The sequence below is a fragment of the Ylistrum balloti genome, unplaced genomic scaffold, assembly GCF_031769215.1.
Source record: "Ylistrum balloti isolate Yb309-2 unplaced genomic scaffold, AGI_CSIRO_Ybal_v1 Utg370312, whole genome shotgun sequence".
NCBI lineage: Eukaryota > Metazoa > Mollusca > Bivalvia > Pectinida > Pectinidae > Ylistrum > Ylistrum balloti.
The window spans coordinates 458,562-478,292 of record NW_026782231.1 but is presented as its reverse complement, the minus strand read 5'-3'; the positions used below and the strand labels follow the sequence as shown (position 1 = coordinate 478,292).

Genomic DNA, 19,731 nt, shown 5'->3' with positions numbered 1-19,731 from the left:
CATGTAAGTTTCATTCCAAATATGGCTACTAAAATTGAATAACATCTCCACAAGTCCAACTATGTGAACTCAATTCACACTAAAGTAGTAAGAACAAACATTGAATTAAACAGTTTCGATATTTTACCTTTGATGTAGGCTAAACTTCTTCATATTCATTAACAGAGAAACTTCAGACTTTAAACTCCCAGATATTTAAATATCAAAAAATGTCACAAATTAGTGATGCAAAATTGTAAAGCAACACACACGATGAAAGATTTACACATCTTGTACACCAGAAAACACTGCCACACTTATCCAAAATATGTATATGAACCATCTTTTTCTCTTAACACACTTCTAAGCTTTGTCAATAATATGACTCGTTCCACAGTCCACATTTACATCTGGTCCATGTGTCTATATCAGATGATGACAAGTATATATATACATATATTACTAAATGATAGATTTCACAGGTAACACATTGTACATAAGTCCCCTGGGTGTTCTGTAGAGACTCACTCAAATAACCAGATTGACCGACCCATGACACCTGATGGTCAACCTTAGTTGAGATAGATAATTCCCCTTAGTATCAGGACATATGTATCAAATATTATTTATGTGAATTTTTCTGGTGCCTTAATATCAATCTGTGATTGATGTGTCCATCACACGGCCCTGGGGTCAAATTGACTAAGATTAACATTAATTTCTTCATATAGGAAACATCTTAAACATGTAGAGCCAAATCTGTACTGACAGACCACCCAATTAGTACAGACTCAAAACTGGTCTCTTCAAAATATGGTCTCTAAAAGATATGGTCTCTTCATAGAGGTATACCTTTCATCAGCAATGTTTCTTCCATGATGGTATAACATACAAGAGAAAATAAAGGGGTCTTTTCACAGCTGGTTTATGCAAAATGTGGTTCCTGGATGGATATTGTTTTGTACAATGATGACCTCTTACCAAAGCTGGTCTAAAAACAATTGATCTATGACAAAGTTGGTATCTGATCAGAGGTAGTCCCTCAATTGAGGTTGTTTTCTTACCAAAGGTGATCTACACACAGATGGTCTCTTAATAGAGTTGTTCCCTTGATGGAAGTTAATTCTTATATTAATAATACCATACCAAAGTTTGTCTTTGACAAAGGTTAGCCTTGAACAGAGGTGGTCTCTTAATAGAGGTGTTTTTTTAATGGAGAGATATTATCATATTAAAGGTCATCTTTACTTAGTTAACCTATGACAGGGGTGAGAAATGGATAGACAGTGATGGTATGATATAGTGGTCTATACATCAGATTATACTGCTGCCATGGGTATACGTTATCCTTATCTATGGGTATGTGATCAAACGTTTCTTATCTTTGAGTAAAACCAATGATCTACAATACTCTGTGTATACAATACATAATACACGTGTAAACTATTAATATATATATTTATCAAATTACTTCTAGGATAACATGTTACATGGATGAATTGTTATAGCATGTGTTCTGTTGTGGGAAACTATGTCAGGTATAGAAAAATGCCATTTACTTCCCTGAAGTGTCACAAAAATGAAATCTCTAAAACCTGATAGAGTTGACTTTAAACCAGAATTGTGACATAATTATCCATAGAAACATTGAGGTGGCTTAATGAGTATGCAGTTCCTACTTTGTTGGCAAATATGGGAGGTCTCTTCATGGGTAGCTAAGGGAATCTACTAAATTGCTAGTCACTATGAAAAGCATCAACATTAGTAGCTTCTATGGGCAGCTCCTAAATTGGTGGCTATGAGAAGCCTCTACACTGGTAGCTTCTATGGGAAATTACTACATTGGTATCTTCAATGGGCAGCTCCTAAATAGGTGGCTACAATGGGAAGCCTCTACATGGTAGCTATGTGAATCTCCTACATTGGTAGCTTACAGCCATCTTCTACATGTGTGATGTAGATCCCATTGCGTAGGTGAAATATTACTGCCGTAATCACAACAGGTGTCCTGAGGTAAAATTGGAACGACTAATAACAACACCAGGTCCCAGCTTACTTATTACACTAGATAATATTCCACACACGTCCTTCATAATGACAAAATTGGTTCGGTATTTATATATTTTGTAATTCCCAACAGAATTATGTCTGTGCCTCATTTAGATTAATGCTACCAGAAAATCACCATCAGAATTACTATCTGCATGAATGGATCATGTTACTAAGATAGCATTACCAGTAATTCATTTTCAATTTGATCAAATTTCATACAATGCTATGCATCTAGTTTAAATTTTCACCAGAAATATGATCAAATTCCAGAAGAAGAATATTTAAGAACACAATTAAGGAGATTGTGAAAAAGCCTGTTGCATTCAGATTTTAGGCAACAAGGGAGACCGCTTTCTTCCCATTTTCCCCCAGAAAAGGTAAGTAAGCTTCCCTGCTGGCAAGATCAGTCTGTTATATGTTAAAAAAATTCTTCTTGAAAATAAAAATGCAAAAGTATTTATCACAATAGAACTTTTCATTAAACATATTTTGTTATGCAAAAATACGACTGGCTGTACACCAACATAACACCATCAAAATATTGATTTGAAATCAAAAAAGGAAAAACATTACCTCCAACTGTGCTTTCTCTTCCAGACAAATTCACATTTGGTTGAAGACGGCATGATAATAGAAATTTTACTTTTAACACTTTTTCTGAAACAGATTCAGATATCCTTCCAGCTTGAATAGTTTATCACTGTTTTGTCCTTGTGCTGTACACAAACTTCAGCCCTTCAACAAACTTAACAAATGGATTTCCTTTTTCCTTTCTGATTTTGAAAAATGAAATGAAATATTTTCTGTTATTAAAAGTTAGATGTCTGATGAAATATTGCACTTCCTGGTTAGAAAATTTCTCATCATTTTCTGCAGTTTTCTTGACACCTCAGTAAATTTTATGATACTAGTCTATATATGTATTTCGACAACTCAAATTTCAAAGAGTCTAGTTCCTGTAAAAAAATCCTGTGTTTAACATCACGAATATTGCTTCTGGCTGTAAACAACTGTTAATTCCATGACTAATGACTAACCATTGAAACGATGATCCAACAAAACGATCTCATAATAAATTCGCTATTTTTTTTTTACTCTAATCTCGCTGCTAGCTGCATGTTTTCTTCCTGAAATCTCATCAAATTTTGTATGGTTTTCACACTAAAATGTCTGTTAACGCTATCAGCTTTTTATCTCAATCGCTTTGCGAGAAAAGGCATGTAATTAGGAAATAAGAACAATTCATCATATCACAGGTTGAATATTGTCACAGAGGATGTTAATCCTTTAAATATTCCGCAATCCAAACAATGCGTTCAATCATCCAAACCCTCACAACACTCACAGGAACATGAAATCATCAAAAAGTAGGGAAAAAAAAGGAGAGGTAAGGTTATGAGTGGGAGCTACAGACCACTCCTCTGAAGTAATTTTTCACTACAATGCTTCCTACATCAGCAGTAAACACACATCTGTTTGTAAGTTACAGCCTCGCAGCTCTTCATCAGAGAAAACACACACTCAGGGACATTTACTCCCTTACATACCCTCGACCAGCAATTTTATATAATTTTGTACAATTTAAGGCCCGAGCACACATTCCCTCTCAGAAGGGAATATAATCACCAATTTGTCGTTACACTGATAATATATAACTGTTTTTCAACCGCGCATAAACCACTTCCATATCAGGATCCCGTCCTGAAGCCATGTAACTATATAGGTTAGATAGGGTGTAGTCTGTGACCAAGCCACACAAGTTCTACTTCACAGATAGGATGTAACCAAGTGGTTTTGTTTTTCTCAAACCCACAATTGGCGACAAAATTATTTTGAACCTTATAAAAAAAGGGATAGGTAAAGTATGGAAGCAGGATTTGGCCAAATCTATTGACCATGCACTGTCTTGTGGTCAAGTTATAGAAAACCTGGTGGACGGTCGGAGATCTCGAGCTTATCTTTACAAGTGTCTATATAGGGTTATAGCAGCAGAGACTGATAATCATATTAGGTATTGAAATCATATGTCATATCCTAGGCTTTAATACACCTGGGGCCAACACCATATAACCTGACTCTATATCAGGACTTGTTTGTATATCTACAATACAAAAGTATATATGGATGGGCTTATTACAAAGCATGGGCTTATTGGCAGATAAACATGACAAGTACAGAAAATGTGTCTGGTACAAATGATCAATGGAAAATGCACAGCTGGCTAAATGGGTTCATAAGTTCAGGGTTCAAATCTAGGGTAAGACATTTTCTGAAATTGATTCACTCTTGTACAATTTTTATGGGTTTTTTTTAAAATAAGCACAAAACATCTTAAAATCTCACTTCACTCAACGGATTATTGTACACCACACCAGTCCATTAAGTCCACAAGCATATAGTAAATACCAATTCATAGAAACGATACAGCTTGATACCTGAATATAACATCCTTAATAGTATGTATATAATATATATATATATATCAAAACATGCTCAGGATAGTTGTATGTTAGGGATCAATTTGAATTGCATAAGCCTTTCGCTTCATTAATTATTAATTATGATAAATACATAACGCTCAGATTTGTCATGTGGTTTTGCCCCTTCAGTTATCTCCCTTTGATTGTTTCTATAACATTTCTTTGATGTTAGTTTCAGCAGACACACATACATCAAGGTCAACATGGTGTTTGATACTTAGTAGAAAGTCTTTCAGTGACAGGAACATTCCTCTTTCATCATATCCTGCATCCTCTAGTCTGACGTAACCAATTAACAAATATGTAACACATTCATTGATGAATTTCACCTTACTTTTTCTTATTTTATTAATTTGCATATTTTTGAGACTGAAATTTTAAAAAATTGTAATTTCAATACAAATGCTCTTTGAAACTTAAAAAATATTCAGCAATCCAATTCTAAGATGAAATACCATTAAAAAAAACAAAAATAAAAGAAATGATTCTGAATTTTCAATTTTTAATAAATGTTGCTATTTTTTCATTATTTAACAAAAATTTGCCCTATTCACAGTAAAGGCAGGAGAGAATATGAATGGCAGGAAAAGGAGTTAAGGGGGCTAAAGAATTAAGTCATAAAGGTCCAAATGGGTCGAGGACATATTAAGTACTTTCCCTTAGAGCCAATAACCAATAATTAGCATGATTAGAATCCAAGTCCCCTATACGGCAATTTAATCCTCTCTGTGACCCCTATCCCACAGGACAAAAGCCTTCTCCTTTTCTGACCTTTGACATTTGACTTTGTTCTTACAGTATTTGGTTAAGCTTCAGATAATTTATCACTGATACTGAAATTAAACAAAAAAAAAAAGTTGATATTTGATTAGAACATTGTCTGCGGTAAGATCATTAATCTTTCAATAGTGCTAGCTTCAAAGATGAAGATGATATTGTCATATTTTCATCTTGTTTTAAATTTCATCAATGGCATGAAGTTAACATGTTTATAGCATATCACTATCATAATTTATGTTTTCTCATCAAAAATGGTGAAAAAAGTGAGTTTAATACAAGTCAACAATTCTGAGATTTTTTTTTTTTTGTGGGGGGAGGGGTGGTGGGGTTCTATGGCTCAGTCCACACTGGTATATTGACATCAAATAGGTTTCAGTACCAGGACAGGATCATGTCCTAAGAAGGGATTATGATATGAGTGTCTGGTCAATTTGGGTCAGGGCTTGTCTTAGTGACAAAAACAAGACCATAAACTGGGAAAGCATGACAGGGTCTTTACAATCAGCATCTGTTGGTTCCCGAGAATTAACACTCTGGACGTGAAATACCGTACATAAAAACTACCATAAAATCAAGCATTTCAGTGTAATGTGACTTTTGTCAGATAGAACAACTTTGGATACCTTACATTCTACATAAATCAAGATTGGTCATTTTTCATTCTCAATGTTGACACGTTTATGGATATTAATACATTCTTGTCTTGTGTTTTGTGTTCTTGTTATAATTACAAGAACACTGACCAAAGTGATAATTTATAATGATCGACCAGCATTTATAAATATAGGGGTGCTACAATGAAATGATAATTAGAGCGTAATTTAATTAACTCCGACAGAATTTTTCATGATAAAATATTAAAATTTGTGGTCAATGTAAGGCATTATTTTAGGATTATAACACAGCTTTAAACATACATTGATACATTGTGTGAAACAACATAAGCAATATTTAGATCAAGTACACTTAAAAACAATATCTGACGCCAGATGTTGATTGTAACCCATTAAAGCCCACATTTAAATGTATGTATTGTTAACTGCAGGATGTACACAATTGGCAGGAAACTTTTTATATCTATATGTAAGTGTAACCCATTTGTGTGTGTTACCATTGGATCTTTAACATGAAAATTGTACCGAATCACATGCCAAAAATACACAAAGTTGATGAGTTTCTCCGAAATTCCTACATGGCTACCTCATAGTGACAAGTGACTCAATCGAGACTAATTGTGCTAATTCAGATGTGCTACATTGTGCTGATTTAATTAAACTAATTAATGTTCTACTTGATAACACCTGTACCATCCTCGTTAAGGTCATCAGAGTGTTCTTCTCAGCACAGCACCTGTCGTAAATTACGCCTGGAGAACTCTGTTTGATGACCGAAGCACACCTCCTCGGATATTCTAACCTGTTTTCCCAGTTTTAATACCAACAAATTTAATTAATTCAATACAGAACAGGTGTTAATGATTAAAATAATCCAATACGATGAAAAAAAAATGTGAAACCATCTGCTGCATATTTTTACTGAAATCTGATTAAGAAGAACACATTTGAACAGATTTGCAGCAAAGCTGAAATATCCCTTTGGTCATAAGAATGTCACCAGAGTGATCAGAAAAACTATTGTACCTGATCGAGGAACAATCATTGATTCTATTGCTAAAAGTACATTATTAGCATGCAACATATATATCACTTACATAATCTGTAGACCTCAGGTTACTTAGATCTGGATAAATAAAGTCATTTATCACCTGGAGAACTGGCTAAATCTAGACCTTAATTATCTGGAGAACTGGCTAAATCTAGACCTTAATTATCTGGAGACCTGGCTAAATCAATCCTTTTATTATATAGAGACCTGGCTAAATCAATCCTTTTATTATCTGGAGACCTCGCTAAATCTAGCCCTTTATTATCTGGAGACCTGGCTAAATCAATCCTTTATTATCTAGAGACCTGGCTAAATCAATCCTTTTATTATCTGGAGACCTGGCTAAGTCAACCCCTTTATTATCTGGAGACCTGGCTAAATCAATCCTTTATTGTCTGGAGACCTGGCTAAGTCAACCCCTTTATTATCTGGAGACCTGGCTAAATCAATCCTTTTATTATCTGGAGACCTGGCTAAATCAATCCTTTATTATCTGGAGACCTGGCTAAATCAATCCTTTATTATCTGGAGACCTGGCTAAATCTATCCTTTTATTATCTGGAGAACTGGTTAATCTATCCTTTTATTATCTGGAGACCTGGCTAAATCAAGTCCTGCATCTGAAAACATGGCTAAGTCAACCCCTTTACTATCTGGAGATCTGACTAAATCAAACCTGGTATGCAAAGACATGGCTAAATCAAGCTGGTGTATTATCTCCAGATTTTGCTAAATTCCTGATAAGATCAACCATGTACTTCTGCAGTCGCATTCCATGAGCCTGCCACAGTAGTCATCTCACATAAAGCTGTCTATAGAAATCTTCAATTAAACAAGTTACTAAATTAAGACCTGACCTTGGAAGAGGTGACTAAGGAAAATGCTGGTTTATATTCATATAAAGACGGCATTAATGAGACATGCAAGGCTGTGTTATGTTCTTAAACCAGGAAAACAGATTTAAAAACCTGATATATGATATAATTCTGATAAACTGTTTCAGTAGCAGTCAGCACGCTATAACCATAACATTTTAATCACCATTATCAGGTGTGAACTATCAAGTAACTTATCATCCTAACCAAGTTTCTAACCACCCTAATCAAGTGTCTAACCACCCTCATCAAGTGCCTAATTTATCCTAATCAAGTGTCTAACCACCCTCATCAAGTGTCTAACCACCCTAACCAAGTTTCTAGTCATCCTAATCAAGTGTCTAATCATCCTAATCAAGTGTCTAACCACCCTAACCAAGTGTCTAACCACCCTCATCAAGTGTCTAATCATCCTAATCAAGTATCTAACCACCCTCATCAAGTGTCTAACCACCCTCATCAAGTGTCTAACCACCCTAACCAAGTGTCTAACCACCCTCATCAAGTGTCTAATCATCCTAATCAAGTATCTAACCACTCTCATCAAGTGTCTAATTACTCTTATCAAGTGTCTAATTACTCTTATCAAGTGTCTTATTATCTTAACTAGGTGTATAACTACCATAAACATGTGTCTGCCATCCTAATCAAGAGTCTAACCTTCCTAATCAGGTGTCCTACTATCCTAATCTGAGGCATACCATCCTAATTATGTGTCTATCTATCATAATTCAATAATACAGAGGGAGAACAACCCCTTGGTGCCCCATTACAAGGACTGATTATATGCAACACACAGTATTCCTATCTGTAATAGAGAGAAGGATGACAAATTAAACATATTTACAGTACTGTCAATAATGTACAGTAGATTAGATATGTATTTAATGTCATCAAAATATACATATGTTAATGTAATTGTAAATGCTACAACAATATATGTCATTCAATATACAAATATCTTTCAAGTGAAACAGCATCTGTCATAAGGCAAAGTTTTATGTAAAAAACACAAGTACCTGTGCAGAAGAACTGTATCCATCTTAAGTTGTAAAGTTAACACAAATACGTTTCTTTTGTAGAGTTTTCTTGCTCCTCAACCTTTTTTTCATTCAAACACCATTAACACCACTAAACCTGACACTATGTTTTGTCCTCATTTGTATAATTGACAAATGCAGATGTCCGTCCACGAGGAGCAGGCACAATGTGTTCAAACACTGATAACTATCATCTGATCTCCTCCGGAAAAAACCATAGTGCAAGGAATATTTAAATGAGGTTATTCGAGATTATACTTAGCATGTATATAAACATATGAGCAGGGTCATAATATTGTGGTGTATTTATTCTGCAAACACTCTTTCTAAGCCCGAGTCAAGTGACCCTTACCCAGCTAGTGGAATGACCCCTAGTTTACGACCTTCAATGTTCACTTGGATGTTTGACTGTAACAGAAAACATTCTTTCAGTTCATAAATAGGTGTTAAAATTTGAATGAAATATCGAATGTTCATAATTTTGAAGAAGTTGAACAAGTTTTTCTTTTGTTAAATCTACGAGATATTTGTTAACTCGGCAGACTAAATAAGAATTTCCTGTGCAGGAAATGGAGGAAGTGTGTCTCATTGTAAACACCGTATGGTCCTTGAGATTATCACTTCAAATATTTGTCAGCCTCACTATCAACATAGAGGGTCGATTTACATGTCAGTTGGGTAAGGATATGTATTGACACAATGGTAATCAGATCTAATCTATTAACAATATAAACATACATGTTATCAGTCTCTGTTTATTAAATAACCAGCTTCAAAATTTCACAAACACCTGCTGCTGTCAGTTTCTCTCAATGTTTTCAGTATTTTCAGATTTTTTTTATACATTAGATTTCTCACAACCTTTCTTTTCACAACTTTTGTCCATTCACTTCCTTCTATTCAAGTAGGATAGGAAGACATCAGGGAAAAGAACTTTTATCAGAAATCTTATGTAATTCCCATGGACGAAGTATGAATGACTTTCAGAAATTGAGAAATCATATATTCCATCTTCCTTTAGAGTGTTCATCAGTCCGAAATCAAACACTATGATCAAATAAATGAAACAAAAATAAATTGAAATAATATCAGTAAGACTAATTTCTGCACATATGATATTTTACATAAAAATTCCCTGATTTCTTGTTCAATGATAAATCAGACTTCTTTTTAAGCTATACAAGGAAACCTTTCCACAAACCTAAGACGAGTGTACAATTTTTCAAGCTGTAACAATTTTGTTGTAAAATATACCACAGCAGCATGTAAATCCACAGTAAATCAGAATTTTTAAAGTTTCTGTCAACAATTTCCGGCCCTACCCTAAAATTTACGGCAGCAGTGTTCATAGCCTTTTGATATGTTACCAGTGCGTTTCACACGATAGATACATCACCACCATTACTATAAAACATTCGTCTCCTAAACTCTCTGCCTGAAACAACTTTAAATTTCTGTATGCTCACCTCTTACACCCTCTGCCTGGAGCAATTTTAAATTTCATTTTCTACACACTATCTTCATCCTAATCAGATGTGAAAGTTTACTTCGCTAAGACAAAATTTCTGACTAATTCTGATTTAATGACACGTTCATTGTAGATAACAATAGCTATACATTCAATCTTCATATCTATATAACTTTAACAGTATATCATGATGTACCAGATTTCCCCTAGAAAAAGCCCAGGATACCGACACACAAACTCAAAGTATCAAGGTGGGCTAATTACAGGACATTTGTGTAGCATTTGATGGGATTTCTGCTAAAACTGCATAGCTGTGTGGGCTCATTACAAGGCAACAATATAATATTTATATTCTATTAAAACTGCAGACAATGTTGGTGGGCTTATCACCAGACATGGGCTAATTACTAGAGGCAGGCTTATAACCAGACATGGGCTTATTACCAGACATGGGCTTATTGCCGGTAAGATACAAAAACTTATTGTTTCAATACATATAAACATACTGGTATCAACTGATAATGATTTTCATTCTAATTTGATAGCTTATATATGAAAGCATAGTTTTAATTCTTTGAGAAATATTGTAATCTTACTAAAAGTCCAGTGGAGTCTTTTATTTTTGTCATTTGTCTAAAATGTTGAAAGTGAAACCGATCCAGATAACCAAGCAGAACAACAAAGATATAGTACACCGAGAGCTATAAGTCTATCACATACTACATATATCACTATAACTGTATCTGTGTGTTGATTGCAGGCCTTTTTAAGCCAATATCTGTGATCAGTAAAAAAAATCCAATAAATGGCGACACTTTACCATGGCTCTTTGCTTTGTTTGGGGGGAAATGATCGTTCTACCTCTGCACACAGTCATGGAAAGGTCGAGCCGATCAGCCTTATTGATTGGAATAAAGCTGAATTACTATACTAGACAGCAGACGGTCCATGCTCAGGACAATTTGTGTCGCTATGCATTAACAGCAAGAAAATTGCATGTAAAACCAGATTTTTTATAAATTGCGTGTGCATACAAAGTTTAGAAACGAGGTTAGTAAAGCTCGGAATGTTAGAGTTGCTTGCAACACTGGGATTGCCTGCAGGAGAGCATTCTCTTGAAACACAAACCTTATAAGGCAATAGGCATTAGCATTTAGTTTGACCTTCCAAAAGAAAATAAAGATACATTGTTGTTCTTTGCTCAGAAAGGATTAAATCATTGTAGACCAAATAACCATATGAGATGTATACCTCACATGCTACAAGTGTCAGCCACGTTGTAAATATATCACACAGGAAACAGTGTTTACAGGAGTAGCAAATCACAGCAAATTTCACATGAAAAATATAAAAGATAAAACTTACGCTATATGTCTTCGGTATTTGTTTTACCTATATCGTAAATTTTGTTAATCTTTGATAAGGCTTCAAATATCTCAAGAGAATCAATGAATATTGGTCCTCTACAATACCTTTGAGTCCAAATGTGATGTAATGAGTTTGTTGGCTTACTTAATCGTTGCTTTCCTTGCCTCAAGAGTCAACTAAGAGAACCATTAGATTTTGATAACCTAGAGAAACTTAACACACCACTGATCTTGAAAAACCATACATGAGTGTCACCTTTACAATCAACAGACTTTGTTGACCTAATGGGAAATGCAACACATATACATCCTTGAGAAGACTTGGAAATTGCAAAAGTTTTCTTAACATTGAGAATAAATTTACATAATTTTGACCTTGAAATTACCAAAACTATATTGACCTTGAGAAATACGTGCTTTGTTGCACTTTGAAATTAAGATAATTAACAGGCATCGATGACCATGACAAATTATAAGTTGCTAACCGAGACCATAACTACTTCTAAAAACCATTGAAATCAAATGAAATACTGCTCCAGTGGATCAATAACTATTTCTTATCTGGAACATCTATAGGTTTCATTGACTGTGAGGATTTTAAAAGTCTTTGATGACCTTGAGAAACTAAGCCATGATATCTTCCAGCATCAACCAGCCGTCGTTTATTAAGTTCTGGATTGCTGAGGAAAATCTAAAAGCAGGAAGCTGGCTAAGTAATTTCCACAGGCCTGTACAATTTACGTGTCGACAGGAGTGGTTCATATTAAGTAGAATTAAAAACAAAAGGTCATTACCATTATCAAGCTACATTTCATCCCTGGAGGATTCTTCCAGCCGATCTTGTCAACAGAATCTCATATCTTGTCTTTAATGTTCCAACAAGACACACAACTATGTGTAACTACTTAATACGTCTGATAAATTTGATTAAATAGTCATCAATAATTTGGAACTGTACAAACACTGACAACAATATGGCATGTCCTTGAATTAATTCTGAGAGGTTTTACACAGAGATTTAGACACAGTTATATCCATCTCTGTAGGATTGGGAAATTGAATTGCTATGATTTGCATTGACTTTTTACAAGACAGACAATAGCCTGGCTGCTCTCAAGACAGACTAGAGTCTGTCTGCTCAGGAGACAGACAAAAGCAAGACTGTTTCAGAGACAGACAAGAGCCTTGCTGCTTTTGGGACAAACTAGAACCAGGCTGCTTTCGAGACAGACCAGAACCTGGATTCTTATGAGACAGACAAGAGCCATGATTTTTATGAGACAGGCCAATACTTGGCTGCTTCCAAGAAAGATTAGAGCCATGTAACGGATGAAATTAAGACTTATCACATCTTTTTTTCTAAATTTCTAAATATAAAGAAATAAACTGCACAACTTTAAATTTCAATTTTCATAAATCGTTGATTCAAGTCAATCATTTACGAAAGTCGAAAAAATATTCTTAAAAATTGATTCAACAAACTACTGATTGAAAGGTAATGCAATGAAGCTGATTACTGAGTAAAGAAAAAGCAGAATATAAAATGTGGGGTCTATTGGATCATTCGACTAAAGTTAATTTCAGCATATTCGTTAATGACTTACATGGTTTGTCGTTCCATACGCTTGTCAAACCATAATTAATGGTTGTCAGGGCGATGACCAGTCGAATGCCTCCAATATGTAACAACAGACTTTCCAGACAAAACCCAATCGACTGTTCTTTACAGGATCTGGAAAATCTGACACGCATGGCCACCAAATGGACAGGTTAGGATATTTGAGAACATTATGAGATTTGTCTGGTGGTTTATTCAAGCAATAGAGACATTTCTTGAATAAACGGTTATTCAAGCAATGTCCCAAACAGCACTGGTGAAATGGAGCGTTTTTACAGACAACAATTGTCCCCAGTGATGGCTTATTCTTGTATTAACACCTCTCTAATTTCAAGTTGATGTTTTTTGGTCTGTCGTTTTACATTGTGTCCCTCCCTGATTCCGTGATAAAATTAGCCTCTTTCGAGGCTTGATGATTTCATCCTGTATTAAATTGTAGTCTTGAAGTCTACAGAACAGCCGATTCATCAAACGTTGAATTTCACATCTCACTTGATAACAAGTTAATTGCTTGACAAGATTTTAAAAAATAAAATGCTGACATGCACTAAACAAAATCCTGGTGCTCTATATAGAGAGCTCAGTGTCAGCTGAATCTGTCGTTATTCATGAATATTAATGAAATCTTACATAGAGATCCTTCCAAAAATATAGTGATATCTCTCACAGTTTCCTTTAACTTCTAAATTCTCTGCAATGTGGACAAATGATTATACAAAGCAAAATCTATCTTCATTTAAAGCAAACTCTGTAATACTGCATTCTCTCAAAGTAAAAATATTCAAAAATTTCCATTACCCATATTTAGTACTAAAGAAGTTTTTGGCACCATTTCTCAACTCCAAAAATCAGAGGAAAAGACTGTCTGATTGGTCAATTACAGATGCCTTAAGCTGAAATAAGTTTTTGGCACTATTTTTAAATTCCAAAAATCAGAGGAAAGGACCATCTGATTGGTCAATTACAGATGCCTTAAGCTGAAATAAGTTTTTGGCACTATTTTTAAATTCTAAGAATCAGAGGAAAGGACTGTCTGATTGGTCAATTACAGATGCCGTAAGCTGAAATAAGTTTTTGGCACTATTTTTAAATTCCAAAAATCAGAGGGAAGGACTGTCTGATTGGTCAATTACAGATGCCTTAAGCTGAAATAAGTTTTTGGCACCATTTCTCAATTCCAAAAATCAGAGGAAAGGACCGTCTGATTGGTCAATTACAGATGCCTTAAGCTGAAATAAGTTTTTGGCACTATTTTTAAATTCTAAGAATCAGAGGAAAGGACTGTTTGATTGGTCAATTACAGAGGACTTTAGCTGTTTGATTAAAAAGAAAATATTGTCCATACGATAGTTGTGGCGGAGCTCAGTCAGTTTTCACAAATAAGCAACAAGCACATTTATCCTGCAATAAGCCCTGGAAAACACCAGGTTGACCTCTGACCCAAACATCTTGACTAATTGTTTGAAAATTGGGGTATTTCTTGGCATTTCTACCACATGTGGGCTTATTGTCAAATAAGTGAAGTATAATGCTTTGATGATATCTCTTTAAAAGTTTCTGGGTGGTCAGCTATTAATAAACTTGATTTTAAATATCGTACCTATAATTTACTGATTGGCAGAGTATGATTATGTTACTCCATTAAAACCTGATTGTTATCATGTTTTCATTGGTTTGTCAATGGCATTAAAATCAGCAATGTCATCATTACTTAGTCATTCTTAAACTTCTGCTATCAATTTGGATATCATATACTTCTGATCACTTACTTAATGAACATATAGAAATAATTTTAATTTAAAACTTTTATAATTGAACTGGATCAATACACAGGTATATGAATGTTTAGAATGATCAATAAACTTTTTAAACTCTGATTTTAAATCTTGAAACTTTTCTCTAACTTGAAGAAATTTTCTCTGACACACAGTCTATAAACTCAGAATGAAGTTTTTTTATCTATTTTTTTTTCTCTTTTAGTAGAATGTACAGTTGTACATATCTGAAAATTGGACAGTTAGAAAAACAAGATATACGAGATACATCAATGGTTTTTTCTTCAGGTGACATTACTCTCATGAAAAGCGGTGAAAAGTCAAAACACCATTACTTTTTTCTCTAGCTTTCATGACAAGAAGATGTTGACATCGATTGTTTTGTAATCTGATATTCCGGTTTCTAAACTGATTGAAAGCAGCAGAAGTACAAATAAATCCATCACAGTGGCTCATGTTTCATTTTACAATGAAATAAAAAAACGTGTCCGTCTTCATCTTGTCAAAAATACGACACATCATTTGTGCCGAAGGTCATAAACTCCTCAAGAAGAGGACACGTACCGCCAGAAGTTGTAATAACTATGATGTTCTAGCTATACACAACATCCATAAAACCTCAATTAAGATAACACAGAGATATCCACTGGTATCCACAGACGAATTATTGCGGGGATATCTCGGAATCTTCTCCTCATCAGATATATCTCCTGATTAGGAGGACCTCGAAAGGGAAAACGTCTCCTACGATATATACAACCATTGTTTTCATCAATAGGTCTAGAGTTATAGGTATTTCTTTAACCCAGTTGCGCTGATTGGCATGGATTTGCATCCTAGAATTAAATTGCAACTTTACCCATCACAATTTATGGCTTTTAAATCAGTATATAATGATAGCTATCTAGAGCCTGGAGTCCTTGTATATTATTAGGACTGGATCCAGGTCTCCTTAATAAATCTGAAATAACAGCTGAACAGACAGCATCTCAACAGATTTTGAACTTTGAGCAGTCATTTATTGTAGTTATGTTATTTTGCATATTTTCTTCTCATTCAAAAACTCCTTTAAAAATGTAGTTTGAAATTTTTTCTTCGATTAATTAAAGCAGTTCAGTTTTCCATATATAACATTTTTGTAACTGACTTTCCACCAATGATCAGGTCATATATTATAAAGAGAAAATTAAAATTTTTTTTTCATGACAAATGTAACAATAGATAGTTTGGCTATAAAAATCATATTTGCAACAGAAAACAATAAAATCAAAATAGAATCACACAGAATTAAGTGTAATGTTTCAAACAACAAAATCACCAAACTTTAATGTTATACTTGTCCTGTATCTTTAAGGAACGAAACCAGGTCAGTGCCTTGGGAGGCAAAAGTAGACATTCTTGATGTCATCACTCCTAGGTGTATAATGTAACAGTCAAGTATGACCTGTGGTCATTATGAGCTCACCAATGGTGGAGTGACCCCTGGCTGTCCTGAGAGATGAATAGACAAAGCTAGTGCGTCTGTAAAAGTGTGTGAATGTATGATATGGGAGGTGACTGTCCACCACTTCCTAATTACTCTACACACCTTAGCATGAGGACTAGGTTGTCCAGTCTGTGATAATGACCCCTGCTTTGACCTATAACATTTGCACATTGTGTCCCAAATTGATCAACAAACTCCGATCACTGCCAACACCTCGGTCTCTGATGACCAATTCTCAAGCTGGTCAAACGTTCAAAGTACGAACTGGAAAGCTTCACCTCAGTTGTGTGATCTTTTCTGTCATTTATGACAATAATACTACTGCTTTATCGCTTATATCCTTGTTTACTATTTTGAAGAAAGCCATCTTTGGACAAAGCAAAGAACCAAAAGTGAACAATTTAGGGTCATGTCATGCACACATTGAATATTTGTCATTATCAAAACTAAATTTTCAGTATGACATATACTTACAAATAAAAATTCATTGAATGATATTTATTTTGTAAGAATTCAGAAGGTTAATTAACATTTCAGCTCTCATTTAACATTCTAGGGCTGGCTTAATTATTAGAGAACAGCGGGAAAAACATTTGTCGACAATTATACACAATAGTATTGATTATAGGAAAGACAATTATCAGGCATGGACTTAATGTGTGAGAACAATGGAAAGTGACAAGAACATATATGAAAGATGCCGGGGACAAATTTCAGTGATATATGGACTGTTTGAAAGACAATATAACAGAGAGAGTGCAGAGGGACTTGTAATCCTTTTTTCTGTACCAGTGAGGCACTGACAGAGTGTTCCCTAAAGTTCAACAGCCCGCTAACAGATAGTGCTTCTTACAAATAAACAAGCATCAACGTTTTTCTGAAATTTTTGCCTAAATCATATCCACACCTTATTCGTACAAGTCATTTCAATTCCCTTTCAGCAGGATGATAAAGTGGTCAAGCTGACAGTTGTAAGGACGTGTGACCAGGGCTTGGCTTACCTGACCACAACAAGACAGACAGAGACTCCCTTATCTGTCTAATTCACACCTTTCATCACCTGTGAACAATTCATTTATTTTACACAAGTTGGACATATATATATATAATACTCAGTTATCTAGTTATCTCCCCTTTTATCTGAACAGTCCCCATTTGTATTCTTCAAAGTACTGTAAATACATCGTATATTAAACATTAGATTAAAAGATTCATTATCAATCAAATTCTAGTTTAATCCACAAGGAACTGTATTTGACCTGTAATAGCACATGATGGCACTTTTCCTGACCTATTTATTTTCATTTTATTTGCAAAAGAAAAATTATCTGCAACGTGTCATCTAATTTTCAGGTGCTCTGAAATTCCACACCAAGAATTATTATGGTCTTCATTTTTTTCTCCAAATTTCTGTTGAACAATTCTGCTTATTATCTATGAGGGTCAAGATAGTTCAGTTGGTAGCACACTGGGCTGGACAACCTCAGGTGAAGATAGAAGCTGTTTGTCTTTCTCATGAAGCTGAGAAACAGACTAGTCTGTGCTGACAAGGTATGTGTCCTTGGACAAGCCACTTAGCTTTAATTGGCAACGAACCTCTCTTATGTTGTTCAGTGATCAAGTCACCAGCAACAAACCCTTAATTGTTGTTTACTGAACAAGTCATCATTTACAGACCCCCATATGTTGTTCAGTGATCAAGTCATCATTTACAAACCCCCATCTGGTGTTTACTGAACAAGTCACCATTTACAAACCCCCATATGTTTTTTCAGTGAGGTAGCCATCAATTATCCCAGTGATCCTGCCTCAAAATGATGTTGTCTGTTCAACCAACAATCAAACAAACAGCAGTAAGTTTCAGAAATAAGTTTTTAACCTAATGCATAATGATACTACTGAAACATGGTATAATCTCTTGGTTAACATGTTCACTGTATCAGTCAGTACAATGATTGGTCAGACATAATGGCCGAAACACAGCTGACACTTTTATCTGAAATCTGTTCACACTTCATTGCTTTAACCCTAAATAGGACTGAACGGTCAACACAACTGTTTGTAGAAAACAACACAATAACCTAAAGCATTTATATTCAATGGACGGCTAAACTGTAAAAACTTTTGAGATGACGGAAATTCAAACATTTACGTCAATTCTAGATGAGTATTGCTTGACCTAATCCTGTTTGTTGTTATTTGTATCACTAAATTATTTGTTGACGAGATAACCTGTTGTTGTTTTGAAAACATTTTTCAATCTAGTATTTACTTGTATTGGTTTTTCTTTTAAAAAGTTCAAACATCTATACATTGACTTTCAGTATCTGTTGGTCAAAATCTTTTGAAATTTTCCCAGCATATTCATAATGTAATCAGATGATTAAAAACAAAATGTCACATGACATGATACAAGCATACCTCTAAAAAATTCCTCACCTGTAAATATATTTGGTTGTATTTACTTTGATCTTAAGTGGACATACCTGCATGATAGAAATTGTACATCCATTGCCTACATGTGTTGTTTATCACTTACGACAGCTAAAGTTCGTCAACATAAACCATCACTTGTGTACATCAGTATAATGACTCTGATTAATCAAAATCACCCACGCAGGAATTCTTCGCAACATCAGATATGGGACCAATACTGTTTAGGGTCAAAACGATCAGTGTTACGGAAACTGGTCTTCCATGCAAGGTTTGTCCACGTAATGTCCTTAGACAGACTAATCAAAAGTGATAGATACTTTCCGTACACAAAACATCAAGTGGAAAAACAATTCATCAACATCAACAGCCGAACAGTATATCAGTATCAGCCTGGTCAACTCTGTAAGTGTAACAAAAGCATAATTCAGCAGACAAAGTCTGCCTTAGTGACAAACTCATAGGAGACCTGGACTTAAGTTTTCCCCATGTGTGGCAAGGCTGTCACCCTCCGTATCCCCATACACACCAATCAATACATTCCAAGACATTCCTTGTGCGAAATTGTGAGCTCTTTGTCTCTGGACCGTCGGTGAAATATTGCCGTGCATCTGTCTATGATAGCAACACAAGAACGCACTGCGACCAATGTCACTGACAGAAATACATAACATAATTAGGTAATTTAACAATGCACACAGCAGGGTGCAACT

The 19,731-nt window shown here is 34.8% G+C and overlaps 1 protein-coding gene across 8 annotated transcripts in view; it reads right to left on the bottom strand.

Moving 5' to 3' along the window:
* Positions 1–19,731, bottom strand: part of LOC132553269 (rap1 GTPase-activating protein 1-like) — a 196,864-nt gene that overhangs the window by 33,479 nt on the left and 143,654 nt on the right. Inside the window, exon 1 of one of the 8 annotated variants that reach the window (XM_060217509.1) lies at positions 8,851–9,043. The exons of 6 other annotated variants lie outside the window; for them this stretch is intronic. In XM_060217509.1, the coding sequence (XP_060073492.1) occupies positions 8,851–8,873 (23 nt within the window). In that variant the 5' untranslated portion in view covers positions 8,874–9,043. Of the gene's footprint in view, positions 1–2,604; positions 3,099–8,850; positions 9,044–19,731 lie in introns of those variants that run through there. One more of the 8 variants, XM_060217507.1, reaches the window with a different exon arrangement.